The sequence below is a fragment of the Saccopteryx leptura genome, chromosome 4 (assembly GCF_036850995.1).
Source record: "Saccopteryx leptura isolate mSacLep1 chromosome 4, mSacLep1_pri_phased_curated, whole genome shotgun sequence".
Classification (NCBI taxonomy): domain Eukaryota; kingdom Metazoa; phylum Chordata; class Mammalia; order Chiroptera; family Emballonuridae; genus Saccopteryx; species Saccopteryx leptura.
In genome coordinates, this window is record NC_089506.1 from 198,716,008 (window position 1) to 198,737,828 (window position 21,821).

Here is a 21,821-nt window from a genome sequence, read left to right on the forward strand (position 1 = left end):
CCGGACTCCACCTCTCAGGGCGGATACTTCCGGTGTTTGCTTCCCGGGCCGTTGGAACGGTTGGGCCACCAGAAAACTGCAATCCCCGAGGTGCATTGCGCACCTGGTTACCATCTTGGTCCAGTGATGGAGGGCGTAGTACTTAAGAGACTCTCGGTGCACGGTGGGAAATGTAGTCTTCCACTGCAAGATAATTCCTCTACCATTGTAATTCATTTGAATGGGAACGCTCCCTTTTTCTGTGTAGTTGTTGGAAAACATAAGACATTCACCAACTTTTTTTTTCCCTGTAAATAAAAAATTGCGCAATCCTAGATGCCAACTCTAAAATTTAAGACATCGCTTGCCCTTTTGCAAATCAGTGGGAAAATAATGTCAGAGAAAAAGAACAGGTTCAGGATGGCAGGAAAAGCCCCGAATGTTTTTGACAAAGTTCTCTATCTAAACATGTTACCAGATTTCGGAAATATGATGTAGTGGCCCCTTTCATTTCCTAACTCGGTTTTACCTTTTGCCTCCTTCCCGTGCATATTTTTACATATGTAGAATGAGAGTTTTAAAAGCAACTGTCACAAGATTAATTATGAGGAATAACATAATTCTTGCACAGTGCCTGGTACATAAGCTCACTATTGGTCCTTAGCAGGTGGAGTAACGGTTGAAAAGGCAATGGCCTAAAACTGGGGTGGCTTGGTGTCAGTCCAGACTTTGCCATTAACTGCCCAATCCACTTCACCTCTCCTGGCCTCAGTTTTCTCATTTATGAAGTGAGGGAATCATTAAAATCCCTCTCAGGTTTATAAATCGATTATGCTTCCTTTTGCTATGCTCTTTCATTCCCTCAGAATCTGAAAAATCGACTGGATTCATTCTCCTGAGCTAATACCTACCCACTGAGGCTGTTGTGAGACTATATGAGATAACGCATGAAGCAATTGTTCGCACAGAACCTAGAACAGATGCTCTATAAATGTTGGCTGTGCTCCCTAACACTATTACATTCCCCCACTAGAATGTGAACCCCCAGGAAGCAGGGACCCCGTATAGGTCTTGTTCACCGCTGTGTCCTGAACACCCGGATTGGTGTTTGGCACACCTTGAACTGAACTGAGTAAATAGTCAAAAGCGTCCTGCCCCTTCAAGGCTCCCTGGGCTGTGTCCTGGAGGGCAGAATGAAGGAGTCACTAAGATCCTTTGCAACTATACAACCGTACAACGGCTCTTGCATCCCTCCCCTTCGGGCATATGAAAGCCGGGTTGAAGTCTAAACCCCAGCAAAAGCCAAAATCCACTTTTGGGACGTGAGCCTGTACCTGAGCCCGCCTCCGTTGCCATCCAGTGGCTCCGCCCCCGACCTCTGGGGATCCCCGGCCCTGATTGGTTAGCCTGCTGGCTCCTTCTCCGGATGTGAAAGCCGCCGCCGCCATTGTGCGGCGCTGTACCCCTCGAAGGGTATTCCTGCGGCAAGTGCCTTGGGCTCTTGCCCTTGCTTTTCGCTCTCCTGTCCCGGGATCCCGGCGGGTCCGGGACTCCCGTCAGTGCCGGTGCGGGCGCCGGCATGTGGCTATGGGAAGAACAGGGGGGCCTCCTGGGCACCTTCTCCTTCCTACTGCTGCTACTGCTGCTGGCGACGCGCAGCCCCTTCAATGCCTGCCTCTTCACCTGCAGCCTCTACCTTCTCCTGCGCCTCTTCAGCTTTGAGCCCTTGCCCGCCCGCAGGGCCCTGCAGGTGCTCAGGCCCCGGAACCGCGTTTCCGCCATCGCCCACCGCGGCGGCAGTCACGACGCGCCGGAGAACACGCTGGCGGCTATTCGGCAGGTGAGCCCCCACCTCACGCCTCGCGCCCCTTCTGGGAGCTTGGACTTCTCTGCTTGTCCTTCCAAAGCTTCCCCAGTCTTCTCACGATAGCCTTCCCAGTACCCCATTCTTCCACAAGGAAGACATTGAAGTGACCCTTGATCCGTTTGAACTCTGGAAAGTCTTCCAACTTCAAGTATTTTTAGAACACAGCAAGTATAGTATTTATATAATTGCTATGTGCCAAGGGCAGAGAATACAGCCCTGAACAGACAGATGGGATAGGGCCCCTGGTTTCACAGAGCTTGCATTGAAGTCAAGGAGACAGGCCTTAAACCAATAAAACGCATAAATGAGACACTTTAAGAGAGCGAAAAGCGCAGTGAAGAAATATGAATGACTCATAGGACCTCCATAAATGTAAGCTCTTTAGGGCAAGAATCTATAGATTTAGGTCAATACACTGTGGCTCCTTCCTACCTTGTGGCCTTTGTATTATACTTGCTATCTCTTCTGCTTGGAAAACTCTTCCCCCAGATCTTCGTATGGTTGACTCATTTATCATTATGGTCTTAGCTCAAATATCATATTATTAGAGAGGTCTTGACCTGGCTGCCCTATCTGATGACTGCTACCTTCTTTAACCTTCACATTACCCTCGATTTTCTTTTTCAAAACATTTATTACTGTCATATTTTACTTGTAACATGTTTATAGTCTGTGTTTCTTATTAAAATGTAAGATCCATGATCCTTTTCTTTCTTGCTCACCACTCTCTCCTCACTGCTGATTACATAGTAGGCACTTGATAAGTATAGTATGTTTGTTGGAAGGCTTGTGATGTACGAATAGCCAATTAGCCCATGAAAAGATACTCAACATTACCATCCATCTGTAAAATACAAATCAAAATCATAATGAAATACTGCTTCCTACCCATTAGGATAGCTATAACCAAAAACAAGCGTTTGTGAGGATATGGAGAAATTGGAACCTTTATATATATACTATTGGTGGGAAAACACTCTGGCACTCCCTCTAGAGGTGAAACATAGAGTTACCATGTGCCCCAGCAATTCCACTCCTAGGGTATATATCCCAAAGAATTGAAATGTAAAGACTTGTTTCTGAATGTTCATAGCGTTATTCATAACAGTACAAGAGTGGAAACAGCAAGTTGAGGAATGGATAAAGTAAATATGAAAAGAACCAGTAAAAGTAGTTGTCTTCTTCTCTAGCCCTGTTGGTTGCCTTGAGTGTTTATGTTGTAAAATGACATTTGACATTAATGTTGTTGGTGTTTTTGTTAAGGCAGCTAAGAATGGAGCAACAGGTGTGGAGTTGGACATTGAGTTTACTTCTGACGGGATTCCTGTCTTAATGCACGATAACACAGTTGATAGGACTACAGATGGCACTGGTCGATTGTGTGATTTGACATTTGAGCAAATTAGGAAGCTTAATCCTGCCGCAAATCACAGATTAAGGTAAGTGGCTTATTGTCACTTAAACATATCATTAGCTTTTGGTGGAGATCAAAGACAGACATTGGCACCTACAAGTTACAGCTGTTGCTCCAGGAGAGTTATTATGTTGTGCATTATTTTGAACTGTATACATGTTTCCCAGGTAATAAGCAGGTACTAGGAACAACAGAAATATGGCATGGACGTTTTTCATCTTCACTCACTGAGGCCAAATTTGGCCTTGGAATTATTCTCAAGACAATACTCTGTCTAGTCACTAACATGCCAATTACTTTGTACTGTTATATAAAGTATATATGTGTATGTATATACATCAGAGCTAACCCTACATCATGTTCCCCAAGAAAAGGGTTCTGTGCTCAAGTAAGATCACTGTGCTTAGATGTTCCCTCTGGGAAATAAATAGTCCATATCAGTCAATTCTTCAGTTTAGTGTTCTGAAATGTATGTCATCAAAGAACCCACACCCTTCCCACCATTAACAGCTTTAAACACCTTGGAATTGGTGTAATGGGTAATGATATACTTTGGAATGTGGTTATTTAATCCTCCTCCTCTTGTTTTCTTTATAATACTGAAAGATGTATGTTTACTCTTATTCATGTCATATTAATTCTCTGGACAATGATGACTACACCTTGAGTACTGAGTATGCCACCCAGTGATTAAGTTATAGTCTTTCCTAAAAGATGATTTAGACTTCATTTTCCCAGGATCTGAAGAAATTAAAAGTCAGCCAAAGGAAATCATGTTTGAGTCTAGAAAAAATATTGAAAGTCCTGAATCCAGGCTGCTGGAATTACTCTTTACTGTAATCATATTTTATTGCTCTGCAGCATGCAAGGGAAGGGCTGGTTTTAAGTGATAATGACATTGCACATAAGATGTCATGTTCAGAATCAACACTTAAAAAGCAAAAAATGCTTAGGGTCAGCATCATTCTTAAAATTTCTTAGAAAGCACGATAGCAGAGTCAATATACCGTCTCTATATCGGGTTGTTTTTTTTTTGTTTTTTTTTTAGGTGATAGGAAGGGAGGTAGTGAGACAGACTTCTGCATGCGCCCCAACCAACCAGGATCCACCCGGCAACCCCATCTGGGGCTGATGCTTGAGTAAAGAGCTATTTTTAGCTCCTGAGGCTGACACGCTCAGATCAACTGAGTTGTCCTCAGCACCCGGGTCCATGCGTAAATCAGTTGAGCCACTGATCGACACTGGTCGCTTCTCCTGTGTGCCCTGATTGAGAATCAAACCCAGGATGTCCATATGCCAGGCTGACACTCTATCCTCTGAGCCTCCATCCAGGGCCCATCTTTATATGTATCTTTGACATGATCAGTTTTTATTCAACATGCTTAGGGGAAGCATTTATTGGAACAGATTGAATTTTCTTTGCTTAGACATCAGATGAAGTAATTGGCTAGAGCTTAGGAACCATATTATAGGGAAAAATAGTTTCTCAAGAATTACTCTAGGGTGAGAAGGTCATCCTGTGAGGGGGGCAGGGAACCTAAGACTGGCCAAGAGAATAGCAAATTTATATTTCTCATCCCTCACTCCAGAGAATATGCATTGACTGGAACGGCTGGCAGAATTGCCGGTGCTATTTAAATGATCTTTATCTTTTTTAAAAGCCAGGGTATTATAGGTGAAATAATACAATTGAATTAACATAAGTTAAATCATGTACAGTGAAATTTTATTATGTGAGAAAAGCCGATTTCTTAATTTATTAGGCACTTAACTTTCCTTTTTATATCATAAAATTATGTATTAGAAAATTATTTTCAACAGTTGCACTTAAATGAACAACAATACAGTCAACAGATTTATGTATTCCTAGGAATTTTTCCTGCAAAGATTCTTTTAGGGCAATTACGATTTTAAAATTAAGTCTGTATTTTCCAAAGGTGGCATACACTCTGCCCTTGGAGAGTAGTTACTAATTATATATACTTTTGTTATACTATACTAATTATATAGTTATTCTATAGTTATTAGCCTGGCATGTGGTGGTGCAGTGGACAGAGAGCCAACCTGGAACACCAAGGTTGCTGGTTCAAAACCCTGGACCTGCCCAGCCAAAGCCCATATGACAATTGACCAATGAACAGCTAGAGTGAAGCAACTACTTTTTGTTCTTTTGTTCCACCCCCTTCTCTGTAAAATCAATAAGTAAACTTAAAAACTAATTATATTATTAATTCAGTGGAAATCTAGTGATTTCCTAAAAATTAAATGATTTTTGTGGTTGCTGTTTTTTGGTCAAGAATATCTATACTTGGTTGAAGTCTATATAGGAAATCATCCTTGGAATTCGGTGTGGTTGAAGAAAGGAAGTTGGGTAAAGCAGTTTGGGAGACATTTGTCAGATGTCTGTTCCACTAAACTTGCATATTTTTCCCCCCTACCAATGTGCTGTGCCTTTTCCCTCTCTGACAGGAATGATTTCCCTGATGAAAAAATCCCTACCCTGAGAGAAGCAGTTATGGAGTGCCTAAACTATAACCTCACAATCTTCTTTGATGTCAAGAGCCATGCAAATAAGGTACAATTTATAGCATAGCTGTTACTTTTTAAAAAGACATCTTTAATTGCTAGTCATTTCCAAAACTATGTATTTTGTTAAGTATTTTAAAATTATTTTTATGAATTATATTTGCTTAATGGAAGTGTATGATGCAAAAATCCACATCTGTAAGGAAAACTGCAAATTATAGAATCTTTTAAACTTTTGATGGAACCTTTACACAACTCCTGATAGTCTACATCTAGCACAGAATAGAACAGTCAGGTTTCTCTTATTTACATAAAATGTTTGTCAGAGAAATTAAATAGAAAGTAAAGAGGCTCTTCTTACACAGACTGCGCAAGTAACCTCAAAAAAGGAATTCAGGGCCCTGGTCAGTGGCTCAGTGGATAGAAAGTTGGCCCGGCATATGGACAGCCCAGGTTGATTCTTGATTAGGGCATACAGGAGAAGCGGCCACCTGTTTATCTCTCCCTCCCTCTCTCCCTTCTCTCCTTCTTCCCTTTCTCTCCCTCTTGCCCTCCTGCAGCCAGTGGCTCAAATGGTTCAAGCATGGCCCTGGGCGCTAAGGATAGCTTGGTTGGTCAGAGCTTGTCAGCCTCAGGTGCTTAAAAATAGCTCGGTACTTGAGCATTGGACTCAGGTGGGGTTGCCAGGTGGAGCCTGGTCAGTTGGGGTACATGTGGGAGTCTGCCTTACTATCTCCCCTCCTCTCGCTTTAAACAAGAATAAAAAAAATTGAAAAAATTAGAAAAAAGGAATTCAGGAATTGGACACAACCAGTTTCATCTGTCTGTTAAAGGTCTTAGATAACAATGGATGAAATTTAAAGCTTCTGATAGCTAATAGGATATTTATCTTTTACACAGGTTTATCCCATCTGTGTGATTTCTATCCCTTATGTATAGTTTTATTCTATGATTTGAATAGTTATGCTCAAATTACTATAAGGTCTACCGGAAAGTTCTGTCTGTTTTTGGAATAAAACAAAATACAAATTCTTCTGACTTAATTCACGTGGCACCCATCTTGAATATTTCCACACCAATCCTATCTTCCAAATATGGTCCGAAATGGTTTGCTGAGCTGAATTAAGCCTTTCTGCGATGTTGTTAGAAAAGGATCTTGCTCCAACATGGTTTTAACAACATCGTCATCAATCAAAGATGGTCGCCCAGAACGTGGCTTATCAGAAAGGTCGAAATCACCTGTTTCGAATTTTTCGAACCATCTTCTGCATGTCCTATCACAAACTGTACCTTCACCACTTTCAATAAATTTCTACATGCTTCTGTAGCATTTCTTCCTTGTTGAAATTCGTATAAAATACAGTGGCGTAAATGAACTTTATTAGTAGCCATGGGTACACTATTGCTTCAACATAAGACTAACGTGAATCAACTTTGTTTTAGTTAATTTGCTACATCAGTATGGATACATTAAGTGATAAAAATAGAGAGGCACACATACGCCAAATAAACGTGCTTACCTGTCGAAACTTTTGATAGAAACGGACAGAACTTTCCGGTAGACCTTATATATATGGTAATTTTATTACTAAATTACTATTTTTTCAAATATGTATGACATTCCTAAATAAAATTTTGCTTACATTTTAGAACATATGCTCTTACTCATAAAAATATATTACAATGGAAAGCAATGGGAAAATGTGGTTCAGATTACATTTGCTTTCTTATAACCAGTTTTTCAAGTAAAAATATTTTTCCTTATTTGAACAACGTGCATATTTACCTCTAGCAATCGTTATATAATCACGATGGCCATCGACTGGTTTAGAATTCTGATGATGTCAGTATTTTCCCATCCAAGTACTAACCAGGCCCGACCCTGCTTAGCTTCATGAGATCAGACAAGATCAAGCGCGTTCAGGGTGGTATGGCCGTAGACTGATGTCAGTATTTTAAAATTTACCCCATGATATAGTTGAAACCAGTTGTTAAAACCTGAAATAGGCCCTGGCCGGTTGGCTCAGTGGTAGAGCCTCGGCCTGGCGTGTGGAAGTCCAGGTTTGATTCCCAGTCAGGGCACACAGAAGAAGCGCCCATCTGCTTCTCTACCCTTCCCCTCTCCTTTCTCTCTGTCTCTCTCTTCCCCTTGTGCAGCCAAGGCTCCATTGGAGCAGGGTTGGCCTGGGTGCTGAGGACCATTCCATGGTCTCCACCTCAGGTGCTAGAATGGCTCCGGTTGCAACGGAGCGATGCCCCAGATGGGCAGAGCATCGCCCCCTGGTGGGCATGCTGGGTGGATCCGTGTCAGGTGCATGTGGGAGTCTGTTTGACTGCCTCCCCACCTCTAACTTCGGAAAAAATACAAAAAAAAAAAAAGAAAATCTGAAACAGGCCCCTTTGGACTGGATGAGAGCTGAAAGAGATTTGGCCAAAATAAACCTGATATGAAAAAAAAATTTGAAATACAGCCCTGGCCAGTGGTGCCATGGATAGAGTGTTGTTCTGGAGTGCCAAGGTTGCTGGTTTGATCCCAAGGTCGCTGACTTGGTCCCAAGGGTGCTGGCTTGATCCCACCAATGCTGGCTCCATCTTGAGAATGCCGTTCCAGCCCAGTCAGGGCACGTATGAGAAACAATTGATGGATGCACAACTAAGTGGAACAATGAGTTGATGCTTCTTTCTCCCTGTCTCTCTCTGGCTCTCCCTTTCTCTCTGTCAAAAAAAAAATATCTGAAATATAAACCTCAGTATGTATTCTAACTTTAGTACAGAAAACTCCTATTTTTGAAGAAAAAGGAGAATGGGGCTCTGGTTAATTTATTATTTTGCTGAAGTGATAGTTCCAGATTTTCCACTTGATCTGCATCAGAATCACCAGGAATGCTTAAAAATATGGACTTCTGGGCCATACCACTTAGAGAAGAAATTCTGAAAATGTCTGGGGTGGCAGGATTAAGGAACATGTATTTTTAATGAGTGCTTCAGGTTTTATTGATAATATGGCCCGTGTTTGAGAACCCTGATAGATCCTACATTTCTACCCAATGGGGTACTGACCTTCATGCTTAGTCTTTTAGAATGCGAGGGAGGTCAGAGAGAGAAAAAATATATTTTTTAATCCAGCTATTTCAGCTTTCTGGTTGGTGCTCAGCAGGTGATTTGGGATAGAAGAGTTTCATTCACCAGAATGGTAGCATAAAGGAACAAGTGTTGGCAGCAAATTGGAGCTAGTAGAGCACAGGAGCCAAGATCATGGACTTAGTACGGTAGAACCTCAACCCTGATAAGCTTCAGTTTCCTCCTGGGCAGAATGGGAATAATAAAGGAAACTACCAGGTGGGGTGTTGTGAGAATTAAATAATGAGGTGAAGGGTTACACACAATACATACAATAATAGTTCAAACAGAAAAGAACTTCGGCTCTATAGTTTACACTGCGTCACATTAGTGAAGGGAAAGCATAACATGAATAATTTCTATGCCATTTTTTCTTTTTTTGAAAGCATTTTGTTGCTTACATTTGGTTATAGGTATGTGTGACTTTCTAAAAATTAGCGGCATTTTAAGAAGTATGATGTAGCAGCATTATAGCCAATGGCCAAATCTATTAATTCACTAGAGGTTACAAAATACCAATATTTTAATTCTATCATTTCTTCTTTACTTATTAGCTGGACTACAAAAAGAAATTTCTGCTCACCTTGAGAAGAGAAACTTCAGTTCTTTCTAATTCCTCCCTTGTCCCATCGCTTCTGCCTTCATATTATGATGGGTGACATTTCCTCTTAGTCTCACCCTGGGCTGAAAAATATCTATCCTTTGCAGTTCCCAGGCTGGTGGTTCATGTTTCAGCTGGGAAAAGCAGAGATTGGTGGAGTTGTGGAATAAAGGAATTTTCCTAGTGGTTAAAGTAGGCCAGTGGTCGGCAAACTCATTAGTCAACAAAGCCAAATATCAACAGTACAACGATTGAAATTTCTTCTGAGAGCCAAATATTTTAAACTTAAACTATATAGGTAGGTACATTCCTTATCGAGGTAGTGCCTGCACGTGGTATTTTGTGGAAGAGCCACACTCAAGGGGCCAAAGAGCTGCATGTGGCTTGCGAGCCATGGTTTGCCGACCACTGAACTAGGTTATAAGTAAAACAGTTTAAAATTTAGCTTCCAGCCTCCACTGGCCTACAGTCTGCCGTTCTTTGCAAAAATATGACAAAAGGAGTGGGCCTTTTAGCAAACTAGTAAAGCAACAGTAACTCAGCTTCTTTATCTGCTGCAGATGTAAGTTTAAAATGTATACTAATGCACGTGACCTGTGGTAGCACAGTGGATAGAGCATCACCCTGGAATGCTGAGATTGCAGGTTCGAAACTCTGGGATTGTCTGGTCAAGGCACATAAAAGAAGCAACAAGTTGATGCTTCCCGTCCCTGCCCACCTCTCTCTCCTTTCTCTAAAATATAAAATAAAATCTATCCCAGTGGATAGTGGATTCTACTAATACTCCTTTCAACATCCCTATATATTAATAAAGTTCTGATTTACTTGATAGGGTTGTACTTAGTATATAATTGTTATTGACTAAGACTATTACATTGTAATAGATTTTAAATACATTCATCTCTTCTGTTTTATAGGCTACTGATGCTCTAAAGAAAATATATATGGAGTTTCCTCAACTACACAACAATAGTATGGTCTGCTCTTTCTTACCAGAAGTTATCTATAAGGTAAAATTAAGGATTTTTTATTTTAAATTAAGTGAGAGGCAGGGAGACAGTGCTTTAGACACCTGCATGCGCCCCGTCCGGGGATCTGCCCGGCAAGCCCCTACCAGGCAATGTTCTGCCTTTCTGGGGCTGCTGCTCCATTGCTCAGCAACTGAGCCTAAGGCGAGGCCATGGAGCCATCCTCAGCTCCCAGGGCTAACTCATTCGAACCATTCAAGCCATGGCTGCGGCAGGGGAAGAGAGAGAGAAGGGGGAAGGGGAGGGATGGAGAAGCAGATGGTTGTTTCTCCTGTGTGCCCTGACCAGGAATTGAACCCGGACCTCCACATACTGGGCCGATGCTCTACCACTGAGCCAACCAGCCAGGGCCCTGGATTTTTTTTAAATTGATTAATTTTAGAGAGTAAGGGAAGGGGTTGGGGGGAGCACTGATTTGTTCCTCTTATTTATACATTCATTGGTGGCTTCCTGTATGTGCCCTGACAGGGGATCGAACCTACAACCTTGATGTTTCAGGACGATGCTCTAACCAACTGAGTGTACTGGCCAGGGCTCAGGATTTTTGTCATACATAGTATTATATTAATTGGTGGTAATAAAGCAGTGGGCTAAGTAAGCATAAGACAGATGCCTGTTAAATTGAACTGAATCAGTTAAGAAACACCTTTAAATTAACAAGAGAAATTCAGGAAGGGAAATGTACTCATATCCCATTTAAAAATATCATAATTTCTTTTTAGCTACTTTTTGTGTGTTTATAGGCTTATTCAGATTACTTGGGTATATGTTCTCAGAACAGAAAGAATTATGTAGCTCTACATCTCATGAACAGCAAAAATACCTTTTTTAAAAAAATAGTTATTAATTTCAGAGAATTTAAAATATGCATAAAAGTGGATATAGTATAGGAGCCCCTTTATCCATGCATGCTCCAGCTCATTTCATCACCCCCCACTTACCGTCCCCAGTGTTATTCTAAAGCAAATCCGAGACATCATATCATTTCATCATGCATTAAAATTGCATTATCTTTAAAAAGTGATTCCTTTAAAAACAGAGCCATAATACCATTATTTCATCTAAAATCATTAACAGTAAGTCTATAAGATCATCAAACATCCAGTCACTGTCTACATTTTCATTTGTCTCAGAGATAGCAAAAATGGTTCTTTGTGTTTTTTTACAAATTGCCAATTTGAATCAGGACCCAAGTAAAGACTGCCTGTTATAATTTTAAATCTTAAATCTATAAGTTCTCTTTCTTTTTTCCCCCTAGTGATATGTTTATTGAAGAAACTAGGCTGTTTTGTAGCGCTTACCCAAGTCTGGATCTTGCTAAGTATGCCATGATACAATTCAGCACATTCTTCTCCTCTGTGTATTTCCTGTAAATTAGTAGTGTGAGCTAAAGGCTTGATCTAATTAGCTTTGATTGTTCTTGGTAAGGTAATTTCATAGGTTAGGGTATTTTTCCATCAGAAGGCACATAACATCTGGCTGACTCTTGCTGTTAACAGCTGCTACTGTTGCCAATGGCCAGCTCTCTCAACTTATTAGGGATTGCAAAATGTTAATGTTTTAATTCTATCATTTCTTCATGTATTAGCTGGAATGCATCTATAAAAAGAAGCTCTCTTCTACTATTTAGTTAGGCAAATAAATGCTTAATCTTTCCCTTAACTTACCTGCTTCCAAAATAATGAGTTGGTTCTGTAGCGCTCTTCAACAGTGACCTACATAGCATACATTTAAAATTTAACAGTAAGCCTGACCTGTGGTGGCGCAGTGGATAAAGTGTTGACCTGCAAATGCTGAGGTCGCCGGTTCAAAACCCTGGGCTTGCCTGGTCAAGGCACATATGGGAGTTCATGCTTCCAGCTCCTCCCCCCCTTCTCTCTCTCTCTGTCTCTCCTCTCTCTCTGTTTCTCCCTCTCCTCTCTAAAATGAATAAATAAAAAAAAAAAAAAAGAAATTTAAAATTTAACAGTAAGAGTGTAGCCTGTCCACATATAAACTGTCATCAAGATGAATAGGGTCATAGGGCTTTCCGAAATTTGGATCAGTGTTTCCTAAACTTACTTGGCTGTAGAGGCCTTTACAGTGTATGATATTTTCTTTAGAGGAGCATAGAACACAGACTGAAAATTCCATCCATGCCTCCCCATTTCTCCTTTGCCCTCTTCCTGTCCCCTGCCCCCACTTTTTCTTCTCTATTCTGTCTTCTCACTTCTCATCCAGCTTCCCTACCCCTACCATTCTTATCAGCCCTTTTCTTGGAATGATCTTAGTTCCATCCTCATTGAGTTCTAATGATCTCTGGCCAGAATTTAAATTGATATCTAATTGAAAGTATTTTCTTGTGACATTAAAACTTGTTCCTGAGATTATAATTTTCTCATTTTAAAGGTAGGGTTGCAGTTTGTTTAGGATTGTGAAGGAACTATTCTTTTTTTTTTTTTTTTTTTTCTGAAGCTGGAAACGGGGAGAGACAGACAGACTCCCGCATGCGCCCGACTGGTCCACCCGGCACGCCCACCAGGGGCGACGCTCTGCCCACCAGGGGGCGATGCTCTGCCCCTCCGGGGCATCACTCTGCTGCGACCAGAGCCACTCTAGCGCCTGGGGCAGAGGCCAAGGAGCCATCCCCAGCGCCCGGGCCATCTTTGCTCCAATGGAGCCTTGGCTGCGGGAGGGGAAGAGAGAGACAGAGAGGAAGAAGGGGGGGTGGGGGGTGGGGGGTGGAGAAGCAAATGGGCGCTTCTCCTATGTGCCCTGGCCGGGAATCGAACCCGGGTCCCCCGCACACCAGGTCGACGCTCTACCGCTGAGCCAACTGGCCAGGGCCGTGAAGGAACTATTCTTATTTATACTTATATTAAATGCCTTACATCCATCACATTATTGTCTCAAAAGTTTTATGATGGAGTACTTATTTAGCAGACATTGGAGACAGGGTACCAAATGACTATTTTTCAGAATTAGAACATTGCTATTACATTTAAATAGCAAGTCAGAGGTATTGGACTTATGAGAGTTATTTCATTTTCTACAACTTCTTTTCAGATGAGACAAGCAGATCAGAATGTAGTGACAGCTTTAACTCACAGACCCTGGAGCCTCAGCCATACAGGAGATGGGAAACCACGCTATGAAACTATCTGGACACAATCCATGTTTGTGGTCCTAGACATTTTGCTTGATTGGAGCATGCACAATATCCTGTGGTACCTTTGTGGAATTTCAGCTTTCCTCATACAGAAGGATTTTGTATCCCCGTAAGTTGGTGTTTTTTCTTCTCTTGACACATTTCCTAAGTGCCCTTTCTGGAAGGGAAGGATTAACACTGGACAGCCCGGATTGGTTCCCACCCACAAAGCCCACCGTGGCTTTATGAAGTCAGAATGCCACTAGCTTCTTAGGTGGGAAAAGTCTAGGCATATTTTATTCCCAAAACAAGCTAGTCAAATATTTTGGTTTTAAGTGCATTTTAAAGAAAAATTAAATTTGCCAAACTGATGAGATGGAGATGACATTTCCTTGTGATTGGCTCCCTTTGAAAACCTACACAGGATCCATGTCAGAACTGCATGAAGATGTCCTGTGGTCACCTCGCTCATCTCTCCCATCTTTTCTTCCACTTCCTTATGCATTGCAGGCTCTGCTCTGTCGTTTCCAAGAAACTTTTTGTTGTCCTAATGTGCTGGTAATCTGAATCTTCTAGCAGTTTTATAGCTGTTTATTTCAGCCAATAATAATTTAAGTTTCATGTTATTTCAAGCATGTGTGTATTTAATACAGTAATTATTTAGTGTATGTCCACAATGTTGGAAGGTATTGTATTAAGAATCTGAAGGGCCTGACCTGTGGTGGCGCAGTGGGATAAAGCATAGATTTGGAACACTGAGGTCGCCGGTTCGAAACCCCAGGCTTACCTGGTCAAGGCACATATGGGAGTGGATGCTTCCTGCTCCTCCCCCTTCTCTCTCTCTCTCTGTCTCTCTGTCTCTCTCTCTCCCTCTTTCCCTCACTCTCCTCTCTGAAAATTGAATCAAGTCTTTAAAAAAAAAAAAAAAAAAGAATCTGAAGGTACTTTGGTAAACAAAACCATGGTCTTTCTGCATGGAGTTTATAGCAAAGTGGAAGAGATAGATGCTAATCGAATGAAAATTTAATGAATACAGCTAAGACAGACGCTCTGTGGGAGAGAACAGTGTACATATATAATTTGACCTAGCCGGGGAGTAGGGAAGAAACATTACCAAGGAGATAACAACGAAGGTCTGAGTAGAAATTGAGGGGGGGTGGAGATCAAGTCGGAGGGAGAAACACATGACAAGTGTGGCAGGAAAGAGCCTGGTTCTTTCACGGAATGGGAAGAAAATCAATATTCTGCAGCACAGACCAGAAAAGGGGAGTATGGTTTAAGATGAGGCCGAAGAGGTAGGTGGGGCTGAGCCGGCATGGCCTCCCCTATGACTTGGGGGAGGGGTTCTTTAGCCAGCCACCGAAGTTTGAAGCTGAAGTGATGTGGAGGAGGCCCTCACACTGGGTTTGGGAACATTCCCTCTGAATTTGGTGTAGAGGCCAGCTACGAGGCTTTCTGAGCAGTTAGTACTCCAGGAGTACCATACTTAGTGACCACTGCAGATTCTTGGACCAGCTGATCATTGTTCTAACATTTGGTTTTTCCTCTTTCTCCAGGAACTACTTAAAGAAGTGGTCTGCTAAAGGTATTCAGGTTATTGGTTGGACTGTTAACACTTTTGATGAAAAAAGTTACTATGAATCCCATCTTCATTCCAGCTATATCACTGACAGCATGTTGGAAGACTGCGCATCTCAGTTCTAGACTTTTCCCCCAGTGGGGAAGCCACGGGTACAAAGATTGCCTGAGAAAACCTCTGTGCTAGCCCAAGGCGTGGGGGTCAGGTGGCCTGCATAAGCGGTAGTCGGGGATGGCATTTTTACCCGAACCAAAGCAAAACCCGGTGTTGGCCACTGTGCCATGGAATGCCTGAGCTCAACACCATTGCTCTTGAAAATCTGGGTCTGCAAAAAGGCACAACTCTCCTGCCCAGACCTAGCGGAGGCAGACACCAAGACCCAGTGAGGATAAGCACAGACTGAGTTGTGCAGTTTGGGGGTGCAAATGCAAGTGCATGGGAAATGCATGATCACTCAAAGTTGACATTTGAAAACTTGATATACATATATGTAATTTACTTAGTTAAAATATTTGTATTCAGCTTCGTTATCAATGTACTGTAGACATCAAACTTGTGACCATACTAATAAAATCATTAAAAGAGCACTTAGGGCAAACTGCTCATCTAGTATCGTATCCTAGGGCAGAGGAGTTCAGGGAGGCTGCTCTCAGCAGTCAGGGACCAGGGCAGCAGCTTCATGTGGCACAGGTGTCAGGGCAGCCTTGACACCAGCCTGAGGGATTAGTTGTGGTATCTTGGGATAAGAACTGCAGACCACGAAGGAGCAGTTGTACTCTCAGGACAATCCAAGGACATCTAGGCTTATCCTCGTTTTACCCGTGAAAACGGAAACCTGTGGAAGGGAAGGTCTTCCACTTAGCAGAGCCTGATAGTGTAACTAAAAGTTCTTGTTTACTGTTTGCCAGGAACTTTGGTGGTTTAACACATTATCGTAATCAAGTCTCACAAAAATCTTAGAGGTATTCAAATTTTACCGACGAGGAAGCGGAGGCACCGCAGAGTGAATTCCCTTCTCAGGTCTCAAGTTTCTTGGTGCGGCTGGGATTCAAATCCAGACTGCTGTGACTCAGAGCCTCTGCTCTTACCCCTCCTGGCTGCCTTTATACAATAAAGCCCTTGGTTTCCAGCTCCTTCCCGTGTGAGCTTCCGGAGGGTCTTACTTTGAACTTAAATAGCAATATTTAAAATGAACTTGAGTCTTTAGAAAATTGCAAAGCTACCTCTCTCCTCTAGCGGCCCCCCCACCTTACAGCCCCATTTGTAGCCTTGATCCCAAGCACCACAGTTTAGTCATGATGTCCCCGGAGTCCCAGTGGGTCACCAGCCTCACACTTGTAGCAGGCAGGCCAGCAGTCCACACAACTAGGTGGCAGTGAGAAGCAAACTGACTTTGGCTACTGTTAGTGTGGCAGGGGCATGTAGATGGGGCTTGTGACGTTTTCAATCAGAATTACAAAAAAATTTTCTTGCCAGGGGCATGTAGATGAGGCTTGTGACGTTTTCAATCAGCATTTACAAAAAAAAATTTCCTTGAGTTTAATAATTAATGGGACAAAGATTTCTTCAATAAATGGAACATATATCTAAACTGTGTGTATTCCGTACCACTTTACGACTAGAATGACAAGGAGAACGACCCAAAAATTCTGTCTTGAATTCCTCCTTCAATGTGACTGGAGACAACACGAACAACAGGGGAGGAATTCTCTTTGAGGCAGTGTAGTTAACAACATCCCTTCTGTTGTGTGAATACCTTTTGAAAGCCAGCTCACTGTGTCTTGACCTTTGTCCCAAATCCGTTTTGCTCTTGCCTCTGCCATACCCAATTAAGGATTTAGATCCTATGCTAAAGTGGTTTGGGCCTTGAAGAATGGAGAATTTTGGCTCTGGCCTGGTAGCTCAGTTGGTTAGAGTATCATCCTAGTATGCCAAGGTTGTGAGCTGAACCCTGATCAGAGCACATACAAGAATCAACCAATGAAAAATAAGTGGAAAAACAAATCGATGTTGCTCCCTCTTTCCCTTAAAAAAGAAGGAAAATTTGGGTGAAGAAAGAAGATGTTAATAACACTGCTATTAAGTACTTACTTGAAAGGCTTGGTGTACAGGTTAACAGGATTTGGGATTAGAGAAAAGTAAGTCTGATTTCCTGATGAGCTCCTTACCAGCTGAATGATCTTGGGGCAAGTTACTTAATTCATTGTAAAATAAGGGCAGTATTAGTAACACCCCAGAGGGTGGTTGTGATTAAATGAAAGTATGCAAAAGGCTTGTTAATAACTAACATTGTGTGCCATGTCCTAGACACTTTCAGATGCTTTCCATGTGTTTACTTTGCAGCACCACCACCACCATGAGGTAAATACTATTATATACTGAAGAGAACCAAAGCTTGGGAAGTTAAGTAGCTTGACTAAAGTGGCACAACCAATAGTAGGATAAGGATTCAGGCCCAGGTGGTATAATTCCAGAGCCCACACCCTAAACCCTTAACATGTCTGGTTTATACCTATAACAATGCCTGTCCCACAGTAGATGTTCAATGAATTACAGGATGTCAGTGGAAACTTCCTTGAGGAAACTAGAGATACAGATACTGTGAGATGAAAATTTGGGAGTTTAGATAAGTGATTCAGGATTCAGCAGTATCAAGGGGCCATCCAAAATCCCGATAGCATTCTTTCTATGAACGTCAATACGGATAAAAATCACATTTGCTTTCATTGGACTGCACCTCTGCTCTCGGTGCGGGGGATACATAACATTGAAGGGCCACCTCAACAGGCTTAAAAAATCCACTACTTACTCATTTTCTAATTTGGACAAGAATTTCACTAAGACATTTTTATTAGATGCAGATTTCTAAAAAAAATTCTACCAAAGTGGAAATAGTGCTTCAACAGGACAGTTAACCACAGCTTCGAGGACAAGGGTGTGAGCTGATAAAGTGTTCCAAACATCCGCTCAGACCTTTAGCATGGAGTGATGTAGTTCCTGTATGGTAAGGCTATTTGATTTCTTTGATAAAAAATACTGAAGATTAATGACTTTGTGTGTTCCATTACTACACTTTATACTCAAAATATATCTGCGGAGCACCAATTACTAAGAGGCTGGATGTCAGCTAGGCACAGGGGATGCTGTTCTTTGAAACATTTATTCAACATCGGCTATGGGGGAACTTGTTGGAAACGCAAATTCCCAGAGCCCATCGAGACCTACTGAAACTCTGAGTGGGGCTCAGGATCTGTTTTAACAAGCAATCCAGGCAGTTCTGATAGGTCTACAGGCCTGAGATCCACTGAGCTAGAGGAAACCCAAGTCCTTGATTCTGCCACTAACTAGGAGACCCTAGGCAAATGTGCCCAAGTTTTCATCATCACCTTTCAAATGGAGATCATGACTTTTGCACTAATTGTCTTATAGCAATAATGTCATGAGGTTCAAGTGATAAAAGTGGGAGTGTTTTTGGGAAATGTGTTAATAGTGTAATAATACTGTTATAGAGAGAAAATAAGAAAAAAAATGTGGAGATGCTCTAAGACCATGCTACTCAGAGTGTGGTCCTCAGAACCGTAGCACTAGATAGAAAGACTCCCTGGCAGAATCTGCTTTGTAACGAGCCCTGGCGATTCAGGTGGGAAAGGCACTGAGCAGAGAGTAACACTGCACAGGTGTAAGGTGCTACTCGCATCAGGCAGGTGCAGTCCTGAGCAAAGCAGAGGGCCCCTCGCTCCACACTTGAGCTCCTCTCGGTGGTCTAGCAGTTGATCAGACACGGAAATGCTATGAAAGAGTTTCAACTTGGAGAAGTTTGGTGGGATTACTGTGAGGTGCTACCATACTCAGAGGTAGTTCCTGCTAATGAGCTGAATTCTTACCACCTGTCCTCAATCCAAAGCTTATAAAAACACATGCCAGTCTGTGCTTTGGAGTCACTCTTTCTATCACTGGAATCCACACAAAATCATCTCACAGCCTCATATGAACTGGGTGAGTCATGAGGCCACTTGAAGGACCAGATTTTGCAGAAATTCAAAAGGCTATTTTTTATACTTGAAACTGCAGGGGTTATCAGCTTTTAAGGGATGTCTGGAAAGCATATGCTTTATCATTTTGAACTAATTGAAATAAAGGCTGGAAGAGCAAGAGGGGGAATGTCCCCTGAAGATTTTGATGTCAAGTATTCTGAGCTCACCATTTGCATGTTTAATAAGTGCCTCGGGTGGTTTTTATGGAAATGTAAGTTTGGGAAGGACTACTCTAGATCCTAGCTTGGTAGTTCTCAACCGTGGCTTCCTACTGAAACCATCTGCAGAGCTTTAAAGAGAAAGTAGGGATGCCTGATTTGGTCCATCTAGAGTGGGGCCTGGGGCTGGTTGTTGTCGGACAGCTCCCCATGTGCTCCGGAGGGCAGCCAGCACCGAGGACCTGGACGCCTAAAGAGAGACTATGACAGGGCTAGGGGAGAGCTGGCTCCTGTTATGGGCTGACCTGTGTTAACCCAAAGTTCATGTGCTGAAGTCTGAGCCCCCAGTACCTCAGAGTGTAACTGTATTTGGAGATAAGGCCTTTAGACAGGTGACTAAATTAAAAGGAAGCCACTCTACCCTGGCCGGTTGGCTCAACGGTAGAGTGTCGGCCTGGCGTGCAGGAGTCCCGGGTTCGATTCCCAGCCAGGGCACACAGGAGAAGCGCCCATCTGCTTCTCCACCCCTCCCCCTCTCCTTCCTCTCTCTCTCTTCCCCTCCCGCAGCCAAGACTCCATTGGAGCAAAGTTGGCCTGGGCGCTGAGGATGGCTCCATGGCCTCTGGTGGGCATGCCGGGTGGATCCCAGTTGGGTGCATGCGGGAGTCTGACTGACTGCCTCCGTTTCAAACTTCAGAAAAATACAAAAAAAAAACAAAAAAAAAACCATTAAGGTGCGCACAGAGGAAAATAACTGTGTGAGGACACAACAAAAATGTGGCCATCTACAAGCCAAGGAGAGAGGCCTCAGAATGAAGCCAGAACTCTGGACACCAACATTTTGATCTTGGAAGTCCAGCCTCCAGAACTGTAAGAAAATAAATGTGTAAGCCACCCAGTCTGTGGTATTCGGTTATGACAGCCAAATACCCTGTCACCCCCAATCTCAAGACCAAATGTTAAAAGCATCCTCATACCCACATGTTTGTGTGAGGCCCATAGACTAGCTCTTTCTATCTTGTTGGTGTCTCCAGGAGAAGCAAGAGCTTAATAGAAGCAGAAACAGGACATGAGTGAATGGAGGTATAAACCACTAGCATATGATGAGTCAGCAAAAATTACACTTTCAGAAGGGAGTTCATAATTCAGTGTAGAAGCCAGAGACAAGCAGCATTAAGATGACACAAAGGGAAGAAAATCACTTCAAACATCAATTCCACAGGCTGCCTTCACTGACCCCAAATTATATCCTCATTTCTCCTGGGCTTCTGCTTGACAGCACCTATCACAATTATAATTAATGTTTAATTATTAAGTTCCTGTCTAAATTAACCTCCTAGACATAAGCATATGAGGTCAGAGATTGTGTCTTGACTTGTTCACTATCTTGTTCACCATTTGGCACGTATTTGTGAAATTAATGAACAAATGAACGCTACTAGCAACCACTGGCAAAGATGATACCAACAGAAATTCAGATGACAAAATGAATGAATGAATAAGTGAATGAAAAAGAGAATCCATGAATGAATACTGATTGGGTGTTTGTGTTTTAAATGTACCGTAAATGTTTTCTAAATTCAGTTTCAATCAGATTTCGTGGTAGTGATTACTCAAAGTAGGCTCCCTCTGCCTTGAGTAATTTGGTAATTGTACCTTTCTGCTGGACTCTTCAATTTTAAATACAGTCACGTGCCTTGAGAATCATTTGGCAAATCTACAGAAGAATGCTATATATATGTGTATGTGTATATATGTACACACATATTAATTTCTTACACACATATACATACATATATATATATTTCATATATACCACTAGTTTCATGTTTGGTACAACATGTTAATATTTTTAGCCCCGGCCAGTTGGCTCAGTGGTAGAGCATCGGCCCGGCCTGTGGAAGTCCCGGGTTCGATTCTCCACCAGGGCACACAGAAGAAGTGCCCATCTGCTTCTCCACCTTTCCTCCTCTCCTTTCTATCTCTCTCCTCCCTTCCCGCAGCCAATGCTCCATTGGAGCAGAGTTGGCCCGGGCGCTGAGGATGGCTCCATGGCCTCTGCCTCAAGCACTAAAATGGCTCTGGTTGCAGCGGAGCAATGCCCCAGATGGACAAAGCATCGTCCCCAGTGGGCATGCCAGGTGGATCCCGGTCAGGTGCATGCGGGAGTCTGTTTGTCTGCCTCCCCACCGCTTTTCACTTCAGAAAAATACAGAATAGAAAAAAAAGGACTTTGATGGTCACATGTGAAACCTCACAGGGCAGAGTCTCAGTCCGCATACCACCTCCCCGTCCAAGCCCAAGGACATACCTACGTGATACGCAGTCAAGTTCCCAGAGAGACCGGTGGTTGTATTTCACCTCTGGATAACAGGTTATTTTTAGTTC

At 42.5% G+C, this 21,821-nt stretch overlaps 1 protein-coding gene across 2 annotated transcripts; it reads left to right on the forward strand.

Moving 5' to 3' along the window:
• The first annotated feature begins 1,407 nt into the window (after positions 1 to 1,407).
• GDE1 (glycerophosphodiester phosphodiesterase 1) lies at positions 1,408 to 15,825 on the forward strand. 2 transcript variants are annotated; one of them, XM_066382504.1, is made up of 6 exons: positions 1,408 to 1,819; positions 3,110 to 3,285; positions 5,730 to 5,835; positions 10,425 to 10,517; positions 13,581 to 13,792; positions 15,219 to 15,825. In XM_066382504.1, the coding sequence occupies exons 1-6, from the start codon at positions 1,559 to 1,561 to the stop codon at positions 15,364 to 15,366; spliced, it is 996 nt and encodes a 331-aa protein (XP_066238601.1). In that variant the 5' UTR covers positions 1,408 to 1,558; the 3' UTR covers positions 15,367 to 15,825. The 2 variants fall into 2 exon arrangements, with proteins under 2 accessions (XP_066238601.1, XP_066238602.1); XM_066382505.1 differs by having other exon boundaries at positions 1,686 to 1,819; positions 3,114 to 3,285.
• Positions 15,826 to 21,821: the final 5,996 nt, after the last annotated feature.

Excerpts from the sequence above, each read along its gene's own strand:
- GDE1 (XM_066382504.1), top strand. The coding sequence starts at position 1,559 with ATGTGGCTATGGGAAGAACAGGGGGGCCTCCTGGGCACCTTCTCCTTC. Across the intron at positions 1,820-3,109 it reads CGCTGGCGGCTATTCGGCAG|GCAGCTAAGAATGGAGCAAC; the intron begins GTGAGCCCCCAC and ends GTTTTTGTTAAG. Across the intron at positions 5,836-10,424 it reads TCAAGAGCCATGCAAATAAG|GCTACTGATGCTCTAAAGAA; the intron begins GTACAATTTATA and ends TCTGTTTTATAG.